The 11,364-nt window shown below is 26.1% G+C and overlaps 4 protein-coding genes across 6 annotated transcripts; 3 read left to right on the top strand and 1 right to left on the bottom strand.

The window, feature by feature from the left end:
• Positions 1-73: 73 nt before the first annotated feature.
• On the top strand, positions 74-5,916 carry LOC122858189 (ragulator complex protein LAMTOR2 homolog). Of its 2 annotated transcripts, XM_044160922.1 has the most exons (7): positions 74-254; positions 625-787; positions 860-926; positions 4,427-4,498; positions 5,097-5,185; positions 5,297-5,486; positions 5,868-5,916. In XM_044160922.1, the coding sequence occupies exons 1-5, from the start codon at positions 178-180 to the stop codon at positions 5,111-5,113; spliced, it is 396 nt and encodes a 131-aa protein (XP_044016857.1). In that variant the 5' UTR covers positions 74-177; the 3' UTR covers positions 5,114-5,185; positions 5,297-5,486; positions 5,868-5,916. The 2 variants fall into 2 exon arrangements, with proteins under 2 accessions (XP_044016857.1, XP_044016858.1); XM_044160923.1 differs by lacking the exons at positions 4,427-4,498; positions 5,097-5,185; positions 5,297-5,486; positions 5,868-5,916 and having other exon boundaries at positions 80-254; positions 860-1,102.
• Positions 2,209-3,975, top strand: LOC122858118 (F-box protein SKIP2-like). The gene is made up of 4 exons (XM_044160813.1): positions 2,209-2,402; positions 2,480-2,618; positions 2,683-3,173; positions 3,272-3,975. Exons 1-4 carry the CDS (start codon positions 2,295-2,297, stop codon positions 3,917-3,919), a joined length of 1,386 nt encoding a protein of 461 aa, XP_044016748.1. The 5' UTR covers positions 2,209-2,294; the 3' UTR covers positions 3,920-3,975.
• A 94-nt stretch (positions 5,917-6,010) lies between the features above and the next one.
• LOC122858030 (meiosis regulator and mRNA stability factor 1-like) lies at positions 6,011-8,603 on the top strand. The gene is made up of 2 exons (XM_044160654.1): positions 6,011-6,494; positions 6,736-8,603. The coding sequence occupies exons 1-2, from the start codon at positions 6,060-6,062 to the stop codon at positions 8,329-8,331; spliced, it is 2,031 nt and encodes a 676-aa protein (XP_044016589.1). The 5' UTR covers positions 6,011-6,059; the 3' UTR covers positions 8,332-8,603.
• A 145-nt stretch (positions 8,604-8,748) lies between these two features.
• LOC122858031 (BTB/POZ domain-containing protein KCTD5) lies at positions 8,749-10,934 on the bottom strand. 2 transcript variants are annotated; one of them, XM_044160656.1, is made up of 4 exons: positions 10,699-10,934; positions 10,269-10,565; positions 10,067-10,195; positions 8,749-9,127 (listed from the first exon to the last, which is right to left on the bottom strand). In XM_044160656.1, exons 1-4 carry the CDS (start codon positions 10,891-10,893, stop codon positions 9,098-9,100), a joined length of 651 nt encoding a protein of 216 aa, XP_044016591.1. In that variant the 5' UTR covers positions 10,894-10,934; the 3' UTR covers positions 8,749-9,097. The 2 variants fall into 2 exon arrangements, with proteins under 2 accessions (XP_044016591.1, XP_044016590.1); XM_044160655.1 differs by having other exon boundaries at positions 8,749-10,195.
• Positions 10,935-11,364: the final 430 nt, after the last annotated feature.

The raw sequence follows: 11,364 nt of genomic DNA, 5'->3' as shown, positions 1-11,364 counted from the left end.
ACTTGCGTGTGGACACACAGCTTTACAAGCTTTCTCCCCATCTTCCCCTCTCTGTTAATAGCTGGTTTACATAGACCGGCTGATTTATTTCACAAATTTACAATGGAAACTAGCCATTAATAAAATTTGACACTTTCAAAACAACAATAAAACTGTTGTTATTATGTATTTATTGTAATGTCAAAAATGTTGAAGCCAAAAGCACTAACGCAAGTTCTCAGTCAAGCAAATACTGGAGGTGTTGAAAATACATTGTAAGATAGATAATTATATTATTAAAATGTCCTGATCAGTCCTGATAATGTCCTTTTAATTAAAATGTCCTGATTTATCAAGATTTTTTTTTTTCCAATTAACCTGATATCTCTGACAAAAATATTTCTCCGCAATTGGTCCGATCGTTTCCTCAGTAACTCCGAATTTTCTCCGAGATCTCTGACGAGGGAAAATTTTTCCGGCCGTTTCTCCAAAAGACTCGGACGGAGAAATGTTCGGAAAAATTTCTCCGAGTCAAATATATTTCTCTCCATTTTTCTCCTCGTTAGACTTTTTCTACCTGGTAACCCTATGTACATTGATAAGTAATTTAATAATTTTTTTTTTTTGTTTTGTGATAATTTAAAGATTACTAAGTAGAGATGGAGGTCTATTGGCATACAGTGGATATGGTGATAATGATGCTCGAGTAACTGCAGCAATAACAAGCAATATTTGGTCAGCATATGAAAAAAATGGTAGAAGTGCATTTAAAGAAGATGAACTAGAATTTATTCTGATGAATTGTCAAGTAAGAAAATTATTAAATTAATTAAACATTGATTATAATGATTTAAAAATAATGACTTAATTTATTTTACAGAATGGAAAGGTTGTCATTACTGAAGTTGCTAATTTATTGCTGTGTTTGTATGCCAAGGAAAATGTTGGTTTTGGTTTGCTCAGAGAAAAAGCTCAAGCACTTTCAAAGTATCTTGAACAACCATTAAAAATAATTGCCAGTATGCCATAAATTCTCTACCATTAAATAATATATTTTTTTGTCTTTGATAACAATTGTTTTTTTTTTATTATTATATCACAGAATAAAATGGATTATCTTTAACTTTTTGTATATTTATTTGTCGATTTAACAGCTTTAAATTCATTCCATCAGGCATATGTACAGCGTGTTTTTTTGTTATTATAAGTTCATTGATGCGTGACTATAGTCATAATTTAGTAATATCAACTGGTCATCATCAATAATGACATTTATTTATGCAATGCAACGACAACTTTCATCAAGCTAACAACGTGCTCATTATTAAATGATATTTTAACATTTTTTTTTTTTTTTTAAATTAATTGTGTATTGAATTTTAAGTAATTAGTTGGAGACTGGAGAGAACGTGGTGGAAGTCATTCAGGATGCATATACACAAACATTTCTATTTATTTTCATATTTAATTTCTATTTTATCTTTTATATCTTTTATATTTTTTTTTTTATCTGTGACAGTTAACAGCTGATCTCTATTATATAGAAATTTATGTGTCCCGAAACTAAATAAAGTTTAAAATATAAGTAAATAATTTAAAATATAATAATATATAACTTATACTTTTTCATAAGTTCTAAATAAATTTTAGTTTGTGTCCTGCAGTGTACCGAAATTGTACACGTGCTATATCCCTGATTTCTGGCATAAGTATATTGAGATAAAAAAAAAATATTAAGATTATGGACAAATTCATTACGGGTCTTGCGGGGCGCTTTTGAGTTCTGACGTCACAGACAAAACTGAGATCGAGCTACACTGTAAAAAAATTAAGTAGACGACATATATATTGGACTGCGAGTGTTGTGTGTGTGTGTGTGTGTTTGAATATGCTATACGTTGCCACATCTAATTTTTGTAAAGTTTATAATTAATTAGTAATTAATAATTACTCATTAATTGACCGATCAACATATGAAAATTTTCCGCGCAATTAACAAAACTTGGTTTCTAGTATATGTGTGATTTTTTTCAAGACTTTTTCATGATTTTTTCTATTCAAAAAAAATGGTTGAAATCTCCATAAGAGCCAATAATGTTAAATAATATTTTCAATAATTAATTACAAAAAATTCAACCGATCAACATTAAAAAACGAATTATACCGTCGTATTCAGAAAAAAAAATCTAACTGTTCCCAAATTTCAGAACATTCTCATTATATTTCGAAATAGAAGAGTGTATTAGCTGCATAGCCTCCTATTAAACTAAAACTTGGTTATATATAGTGGATACCAAATTTTGATTTTATCAAATATGAATCAACTCAAACGATTGCGTAAATCAGGGTCGAAAAAAAGCTTGGTAAAAAAATATAACGTTTCAAGTCAAATTATAACACGTTCTTTGAGCAAAAAAAATAAGGTTAGTTCAAAAAAACTGCAGTAGTATCAAGAAGACTAGAAATATTTTATTAATATTTGATCTTTTTTTTTTTCTAGATATACTCTCACCATGATGATGTTGATGATAATGATTTATACGCCAAAGATTTGATGATATTTGAGCGTGTTAATGATGATTGCCTGGCTGAAATATTCATGCATGTGCCAGTATGTGAAAGACCAAAAATTGCATTGGGTATGATAAATTATTTTATTTAAAAAATTATTATTTATTAATGACGATTAATTAATTTTTTTAGTATGCAAAAAATGGAAGAGAATCTTTGATGGTTCTTGGTTCAATGTCAAAAAACTTGAACTAACTCATTGGGAATATGACGAGTATCCACATTTTTTAAAGAGAAAATATCCAAGAATCAATGAACAATTCAAGTTTTTAAAATCACTGCTCTATAAATGTGGTCGTTATTTAAGAGAATTAGACATGTCAGCCTATGGTCATTGTAACATAGTGCTAGTTATTAATAAACATTGTCCAAATCTCGTAAAACTTCGAATAAGAATCAATAATATTGATAATGCAATATTAGATAATGCATTTTCACATCTTTCTAAACTGAAAGTATTGAAAATTATATTTCATGGTTGTTTTCATGAATTACATCCACCAGTACCTAAAACTTTAATTAATTCATTGTTAAACGTTGCTGATACATTGACTGATCTCAATATTTCAAATTGGCCTGCAGTCCTTCTTGAAACGGCTCGTTTTCCCGAAGAAATGACTAGTGTATGTAACTTAAACTTTGTATATATATTATTTATTGCAAAAATATTTTTTTTTAAATTCTTTTCATAAGTTTTTTACGTGAATAATTTCTTTTGTAGGTGATTTCTCAACTAAAAGCCTTAAGAAAATTTGGAATTGCTGGTATAGACTGTCCCAAAAGTTTATGCAACTATTTGAAGAATTCTAAAACAATAAAAAGCAATAGTGACCACGCTTGTTACATTAAAATTAAAATTGATGTTAGGGAGAGCATTGAAAGAATCGAGGAATTAGATATCCTTGGTTTGCAAATTTCCGATGATGGTATATACGCTATTGCTAATACTATGAAACAATTACACACACTAGCTGTATCATGTTTATTGCTAACCGATACTGCTATCGTTACATGTTCAAAGATGAATAATTTAAAATTTCTTCATCTTGACGGCTTTAATAATGTCACTGACTCCTCAATTAAATTGCTCAAAAATTTAACACATTTAAAGTTACCATTCAGCAATAAAATTACTGATGAATCAGCCATTAAAGTTCTTGAAAATTCACCAGACATGTTTTTTTATTGCGTTAGAGAAACAGATATAACTTATAAATTTATCGAAAAAGCAGCAGAAATATCAAGAAATCGTGAAAATGAATTGATAGTACTTACTACACTAGACCCTGATTTATCTAACACACAATTAAAAAATGAATATTTAACAGTTCATTATGTTAAAAACTTGGTACAAAAAAATGAAAATTAGTTGATACATATATGTATACGAGATTGATAGAAAATTTTACCAATATAGTATATAGGAAAAAGGATTATAATATAGATTATAGTATATATATATATATGCTAATAGAATAGCGGGTTATTTGTGCCAGAAAAATTATTTACAACTAATTTTTCTGGTATAATAAAAACAAAAAAAATTTTTTTTTTTTTTTTTACTTATATTAATATGAAGCTGTATAATGAATTAATTAACTATCAGTGTATAATAATTAATTCATTATAAACTTATATTGTAAGAATAAAAATTTTTATTGAAATAAAAAAAAAAGTGGTATAGATATTTGATTTTATTTCTAATATTATTTATCCATATATCCCACAATATTTTAATTATTTGCCGGATAGATATACAAGATGTTGGAGAAGAATCTTGTGCATACTGCATTATATAGCCACATTAACATTTAAACAACAAATATCCATTAAAATTATTAATTATTGCTGTGTTTGTATGCCAAGGAAAATGCTGGTTTTGGTTTGCTCAGAGAAAAAGCTCAAGCACTTTCAAAGTATCTTGAACAACCATTAAAAATAATTGCCAGTATGCCATAAATTCTCTACCATTAAATAATATATTTTTTTGTCTTTGATAACAATTGTTTTTTTTTTATTATTGTATCAAAGAATAAAATGGATTAACTTTAACTTTTTGTATATTTATTTGTCGATTCAACATGTATGTACAACGTGTTTTTTTGTTATTATAAGTTCGTTGATTCCTGACTAATCATAATTAACTAATTTCCTCTGGTCATCACCAACACTGACATTTATTTAGAAAATAGAGGGGGGAGAAATGCACATTTATTTTTCAAGCCAGTAACACTTAGTTTCTTCCAAGCTTTGCAATGCAACGACAACTTTCAATCAAGCAACATCGTGCTCATTATTAAATTATATTTTAACATTTTTTTTTTCTTTTTTAAATTAATTGTGCATTGAATATTAAGTTATTAATTGTTTCATTCTTTTTTTTTTAAATTTTATTGGGGTTGAGGATTGATCAAAAAGTAAATATTTCAACAGGTATTATTAATATCCTTTGTTTTTTTTTTTGTCATTTTTAGTATTATTAATTGTGTAAAATCATTAGTGAATTTAAATAATAAATTTTTGTATATGTAATTTAATTTTTTTAGAGCTCAAAAACGCATGAATGGTGAAAACGTGTTTGATTCTAAAATAACTGTGAAGTTTTTAAAAGATAAAGAAAATCGTCGAGCTCAAGGTAACTTAAATTGAAAATTTATCATTATATTTTGTTTGACTATGTTGTAAAATTTTATGTACGCGTAAAAATATTAATAAATTTGTTATTTGTTTAATTTTAAATTCGTAGAAAACTTGAGTTAGGATTTAGCAAGTGAATCTGAAACGGCCACTGTCTCACCAGTACAAATGTACGGCGTAAATTCGTCATCAGCTGGTGTTGCAGGAAGTATTCCTAGCACACCACATTGTCACTTATCATCACCAGTTGTTGGTGAATTTTCTTGCAATTATTGTCACAGCATTCCTTCACCAGCTGAGTAAGTCTTTTTTTTTTTATCTAATTATCATAATTTCATTCTGTATACATTTTTTTAAAAATTAAATATAAATAGCATTAAAAATCGCTTATCAGATATTTTAAATCATTCAAAAGAAAGAAAGAAAAAAAAATAAATAAATAAAGATACAATATTTAATTAAAATCGGTCGTCAAGGTCATTTTTCCATCTGTAAACACTAGGGCTGGATACGAAACGAAACGATACGAAATTTCGGGTAAGTTTCATGTAAATATATTTTGATAAAAATAAATAACAATAATTCACATGATGAATTAATATAAAATTTTTTTAACTTAAAAATACAAATACTTATATATTTTATTAATATATATTTTTTATTGTTAATTTTTCTTTAAGTATGATGCCACCAGCACAAATGTTTGGAGACGGAAATTGTCATTCAAGTGTTATAAAATAATAAACATTGAATCATGTTCATTAATCAACACACCACCACAATCATTACTCAACATTTGAGAAATTGCACTCCAAAATATTCCAACAGAATTACTTGTTACAAGTTTAGATCAAAGTATTGATCCAAAAATAATGAAACTTATTTTAAGATCAATATTCATTGAACATATGAGAGTTTTAAATATATCAACATTTGTACAATCTGATGGTAATTATGCAGCACGTGTTAAAGTTCCATCACTTCAAGATGCACAATATGCAATATCACAACTTCATCGTCGTCGTATTGGTTGTAACAGAATATTAATAGCTTATGCTCATACTGGTAAACCAAATCATCAACAAATAAGATCACAAATTATATTATTATTGCAAGAAGTACCTGGACATAGATTACCATTATTTGAATTTCGTGAAATGTTTGAAAATCGTTTTTCAACAACTGTCAGTATATTTGATTTATATGATATGAAAGATGTTTGTATTATATCTGAAGATGGTAAGACTATATCATTAAATCCAGATCATATGAATACACCATCACCATTTCTTGAAAATATTTCAGAGGTAATTATTATCATTATTTTTTTTTTTATATTAATTATTCATATTGAATAATTATGATGACAAATATTAGGCCGAGTCTGAGATTGTTTATTTTATTTTTAATAAATAGCTAAATAAATAAATAACAACATTGATTATTGCTGGAGGCGAATTATTAAATTATATAAAATCTTCAAATTAACACAAAATACTCAACTCAATTTATAATGTAATATTGTTTTGTTTTTTTGTTTTGTTTTAGAATGAACAAGTTGATCTTCCATATCGTACAGCTCATAATAAGCAACCATGGATAAATAAAAGATGGGCTGAAAAAGAAATAAAATCATTACCAAATGTTACAATGTCATTGCAATTATTGGAAACTCGTATTCATCAATTGTTGAAAAGCCACAATGGTCGTTTACCATTGCCAAGTATAACAAATCGTTATGAGGCACTATTTCATGAGCCAATGAATGTTGATGAAAATGGTGTGCCATTGGAGCATTTAATATCATGTTTATCAAGTGTTGAGCTTCGTCAAGGAATAAGTGGTTTTAAATTTATTGTATGGCCGAATAGTCAAATGATAAATAATAATAACAATAATGAGCCAATAATGAGTCCACAGTTGAAAAGCCAATTATCATTTCTCAGTCGTGAATTTGTTGATCTTTTGAAGACAAGACCACATTGTCAATTATTATTTGGTTGTATAATAACAATTTATCAACATCATTATGGTCGTAAATGTAGATTAGCTGATTATGGTTTTACAAAATTAATTGAATTACTTGATGCATTAAAAGAAACAGTACACGTTATTGGTGATGGTCATAAAAGAAAAGTTACATTAACACATCGTGCACAAGCACGTCGTTTCACATCTGATCTTCTTCTTATATTAAATTCACAAGTAAGTAAACAAATAACACTTAGTGAATTTCCAAGTGCATATGAAAAAGTCATTGGTAAAACATGGAATATTGTTGATTATGGTGTATGTCAAATGCATGACATATTAATTGAAGTATCAGAAAAAGCTGTTGTTGTTACAAATATCAATGATAATGATAAATTATTGGCAATACCAATGAGAGAACAAACACCAAGAGAAATTGAAAAAATAAAACAATTTTCAGTTCAAGTTATTGAGTTACTTCGTTATGCACCACAGTGCAGTATGTCATTCGATAACTTTCTTTCATCGTATTATCGTCATTTTGGTCATCGGTGCCATGTATCTGATTATGGTTTTTCAAAACTAAGTCATTTATTCGAGGCAATGCCAGATGTTGTTAATATTGATGATACAAATTGTCTTGAAAAACGTATCAGTCTAACTGAAAAGCATAGTTGGAATGTATTAAAAGACCAAATTGTTGAACTAATATCAAAAAAAAATGGCAGTATTTATGTATCTAACATACCACGAATGTATTTGAATGATTATGGATATATGCTACGTCCAGAAAAATTTAATTGTCAATCAGTATTTGATGTATTAAAAAAATTAAATGGTACAATTGAATTAATTGATTCACAAGATGGTATAAAAGTTGAATTAATGGCTAATGTTGGTATTAAATTACCATCAAGTATAATGTCAGCACGTTCTTATTATAGTCCAGGTGATTTAAAAAATAATAATATTAATAATAATACATACAACAATAGTATGTGGAATAAAAATCAAAATTATGGGAATGTTATTAAATCAGCTGGACAAGTTGTACAACAAAAGCAGCAAAAACAACAAGGGCCATCATCAATTGCTACAATTTTTTTTTCTTTGTGTGTCAACGAGCTACAAAGTTTTTTGTCTTATGAATTCTTCAACAATTTATTCTGTTAATTGTTTATTTAATTTTGTGATTATTTATATGGTCTTATGACAATTAACAATTTAATTATTAAATACAGAATTTATTTTTTTATCATTTTGATTAAATATATATTTAAAATAAGTCGCATGTCTTTTAAAAATAAAACTAATTGAGATTATAATTTATCCAGTTATGGCTCATGAATCTATGATTTTTATTGTAATGTTTTAATATTTAATTATGTCTATATATAATAACTATTTTAATAAACGAAAAAAAAAAAAATGTCACTGATTGTTTATCATTGTAATTACCTTATATACAATCATCATTTAGTGGCAGTGCAGGGACAAGTCCAAATACAATACCAAATTTATACAAATATAATTATCATAAAAAAAAAAGGAAAAAAAAAAAATTATATTAATAATAAAATTGCCATAATAAAAGCTATTGTCTAGTATAATTATTCAGCAAAAATTGGTCAATTTTGATTATTGAACGCAGACCAATATTGATCGAAGACACGTATGTTTATTGTGAAAAATCATTTTCATTTTTTCCATATCGTAATAAAATTAAACATGAATACGTTAAAAATTGTTTTTTTTTTTTTTTTCTTTTGCTATTATACGTAGATAAATCCTTGAGAATTTTATATAAAAAAATCTCACCTCTGTGATATAAATATTTATTTATATATTTTACTATATTTATGAATAATAAATAATCAAGTAAACAGTCTTCATGTTGTTGCTGCACAGTTGATTGATTTTTAAATTAAATTATAATAATTTACATGCGTGAACCCTTTTGCTGCAGTACCTGCAAAATCAATTAAATTATTATTATTTAATTTTTTAACTATTTGCTTTATACATACAAGTGTTTTATTTATAAAAAAATGAATAAAAAAAAAAAAAATCTATAAACTAACTACCGACGTAACTAGATCTACTCAGTAATATTTTATTCTATTTTCATCAACTCACCTTGTTACAAATAAATAAATAAAACTTCAAATTAATAATTTCTCACTCTTTAAACAACAATAATTATTTCATCAATATTTTTTTATAACAAAAAACGACAACAACAATTAATTATCATGCTTGACAAAGGAAAAAAAATTAACCAAACCGATGTAAAGACATTATTAATCTTTATTTATTTTTTTTTTTCAAATAAAATAAATCATGCGTTACAATAATTATATAATAATAATAATAATACTAATAATATCGATAATTATTATGATAAATAAAATAAAAATAATACTAAACACAAAATGAAATCGTGCCCATGCAAATTGAATTAATTAAAACAATTAAGCTCGACAATGAAAAAAAATTCATAATTATTTTCATTAAAATAACAATAATCATTATTCAGCTAAATTAATTAAAACAAGCTTTGTTTTTAAAAAAAAAAAAATAAAAATCAATTCCCATTAGATTAACAATTGGCATTTAATTTTATCATATTTGTTTTTGTTTAAATAATCAACAGTTAATTCAAAAAATACTTTGGTACTAGCTGTGACAACAAAAAAAATATTTTTTATAATAAATAATTATCATTAGCCTATAATATATAATATTTATAAATAATAATAATAATAAATAGTTACGTCGGTTATAAAAATAATAAAACGACAATAATTATTGTTAATAATGCAATTAAATTTAAAAATTTAAAAACTAATAATTATTATTCATGATTATTTTGGCTTGAATGAGCAGAATTTAAATAATTAGCTGGTACCTTAACACGATCAGTGGATTCCTGTTCTTTACTTGCCAATTGACTTGAGCCAAATTCACGACTGACCACACATAAAAATTCAGCATGATCATCATTACCATAATTGTACTGTGATCCAATATTAATTAACTGTAAATTATAATTATATTAATTTATATAAATTAACTTTTTTATTATGTAGATTTAAAATTCATCTTATTACCTGCTCAAATTTCCAACCATCAGACATTGTTGATACCATTTGTGTTATCTCATCTTCATGACATTGAAGTACTCTGTAAACATGTTTTTTTAAGTCTCTTGCTGGTCGTGTATCCCTGAGTATAATTCTCTCATTAACAAGTCTAATAAGTTCTGTTATATTATAAAATTCAGCCTCTTCAAGAACACCCTCTTCAGCAAGGTCTTTATTGATAACCAATTTTCCATGACGTAGGTAATTCAATACTGGACTAAAATATGTTGGATCTCTGTCAATGAGATATGCACCAGTTTCATCCTATAATATTAAAATAATAATTATTAAACATAGAAGTATATGTTACATAATAAAATAAATTCAAAGAAAAAAAAAAACAATAACAACATAAAAAAAAAACTTAAAAATACGCGGGCATGCATTGTCAACTAACCCTGTCTGATATGAGATCTGAATCTTCCTGACATAATCGATACAAAAATGAATTTGGATCTCTTGTTAATGTTGTTTTTGCTGTTAAAAAATGTGTACCACCAACATTTAATCGCACCCAATGATTATTACAGCGTTTTGGAATATTATTTTCTGTCATTTTGTGACTATTATTTATGTCAATATAATCTGCCATCTTGAATCCATGAATACTATTTAGTAGACGAAGAGAGAGCTCATGTCTTTCTCTCTCTTTTCGTCATTGCAATTTGCAAGGCTTGCGCACTTATGACAACCTGGTACACGTGTGTGGTAGAGATTTATCTAAAATTTTTTATAAATAATTATACTACAAGTATTTATTTTTAAATAAAACAAAAAAATAGTTTTTACAGTTAACAACACTTGTTGAACAAGTTGGTAAATTATAAGGGCTTAGTGTTCGAAATATTTATAAAATTTCGATTTTCTATTGCGAATTTTCTTGTTAGTAATTGTTTTGGAATTATTCGATTACTTTTTAGTAGACTCTAATCCAATGTCTCTATAAAATAAAAACAATATTAAAAATAAAAATTTTTGTTTAATTTTTTTATTTATCTTTTTCTCATATAAAAATTGTTTCCATTATAATTTTTTTTAATAATTTTTCTACTGTAATAGAAGT

The sequence above is a fragment of the Aphidius gifuensis genome, linkage group LG5 (assembly GCF_014905175.1).
Source record: "Aphidius gifuensis isolate YNYX2018 linkage group LG5, ASM1490517v1, whole genome shotgun sequence".
Taxonomy (NCBI): Eukaryota; Metazoa; Arthropoda; class Insecta; order Hymenoptera; family Braconidae; genus Aphidius; species Aphidius gifuensis.
Note: the sequence above shows the minus strand (reverse complement) of the source record. Positions and strands in the feature narration are given on the sequence as shown.

Coding starts and splice junctions, on each gene's coding strand:
- LOC122858189 (XM_044160922.1), top strand. CDS start 178: ATGTCAAAAATGTTGAAGCCAAAAGCACTAACGCAAGTTCTCAGTCAA. Junction 255..624: donor GGAGGTGTTGAAAATACATT/GTAAGATAGATA, acceptor GATAATTTAAAG/ATTACTAAGTAGAGATGGAG. Junction 927..4,426: donor GTATGCCAAGGAAAATGTTG/GTTTTGGTTTGC, acceptor AGGAAAATGCTG/GTTTTGGTTTGCTCAGAGAA.
- LOC122858118 (XM_044160813.1), top strand. CDS start 2,295: ATGAATCAACTCAAACGATTGCGTAAATCAGGGTCGAAAAAAAGCTTG. Junction 2,619..2,682: donor AAGACCAAAAATTGCATTGG/GTATGATAAATT, acceptor TAATTTTTTTAG/TATGCAAAAAATGGAAGAGA. Junction 3,174..3,271: donor TTCCCGAAGAAATGACTAGT/GTATGTAACTTA, acceptor TTTCTTTTGTAG/GTGATTTCTCAACTAAAAGC.
- LOC122858030 (XM_044160654.1), top strand. CDS start 6,060: ATGAAACTTATTTTAAGATCAATATTCATTGAACATATGAGAGTTTTA. Junction 6,495..6,735: donor TTCTTGAAAATATTTCAGAG/GTAATTATTATC, acceptor GTTTTGTTTTAG/AATGAACAAGTTGATCTTCC.
- LOC122858031 (XM_044160655.1), bottom strand. CDS start 10,893: ATGGCAGATTATATTGACATAAATAATAGTCACAAAATGACAGAAAAT. Junction 10,566..10,698: donor CAGATCTCATATCAGACAGG/GTTAGTTGACAA, acceptor TTAATATTATAG/GATGAAACTGGTGCATATCT. Junction 10,196..10,268: donor ATGGTTGGAAATTTGAGCAG/GTAATAAGATGA, acceptor TATAATTTACAG/TTAATTAATATTGGATCACA.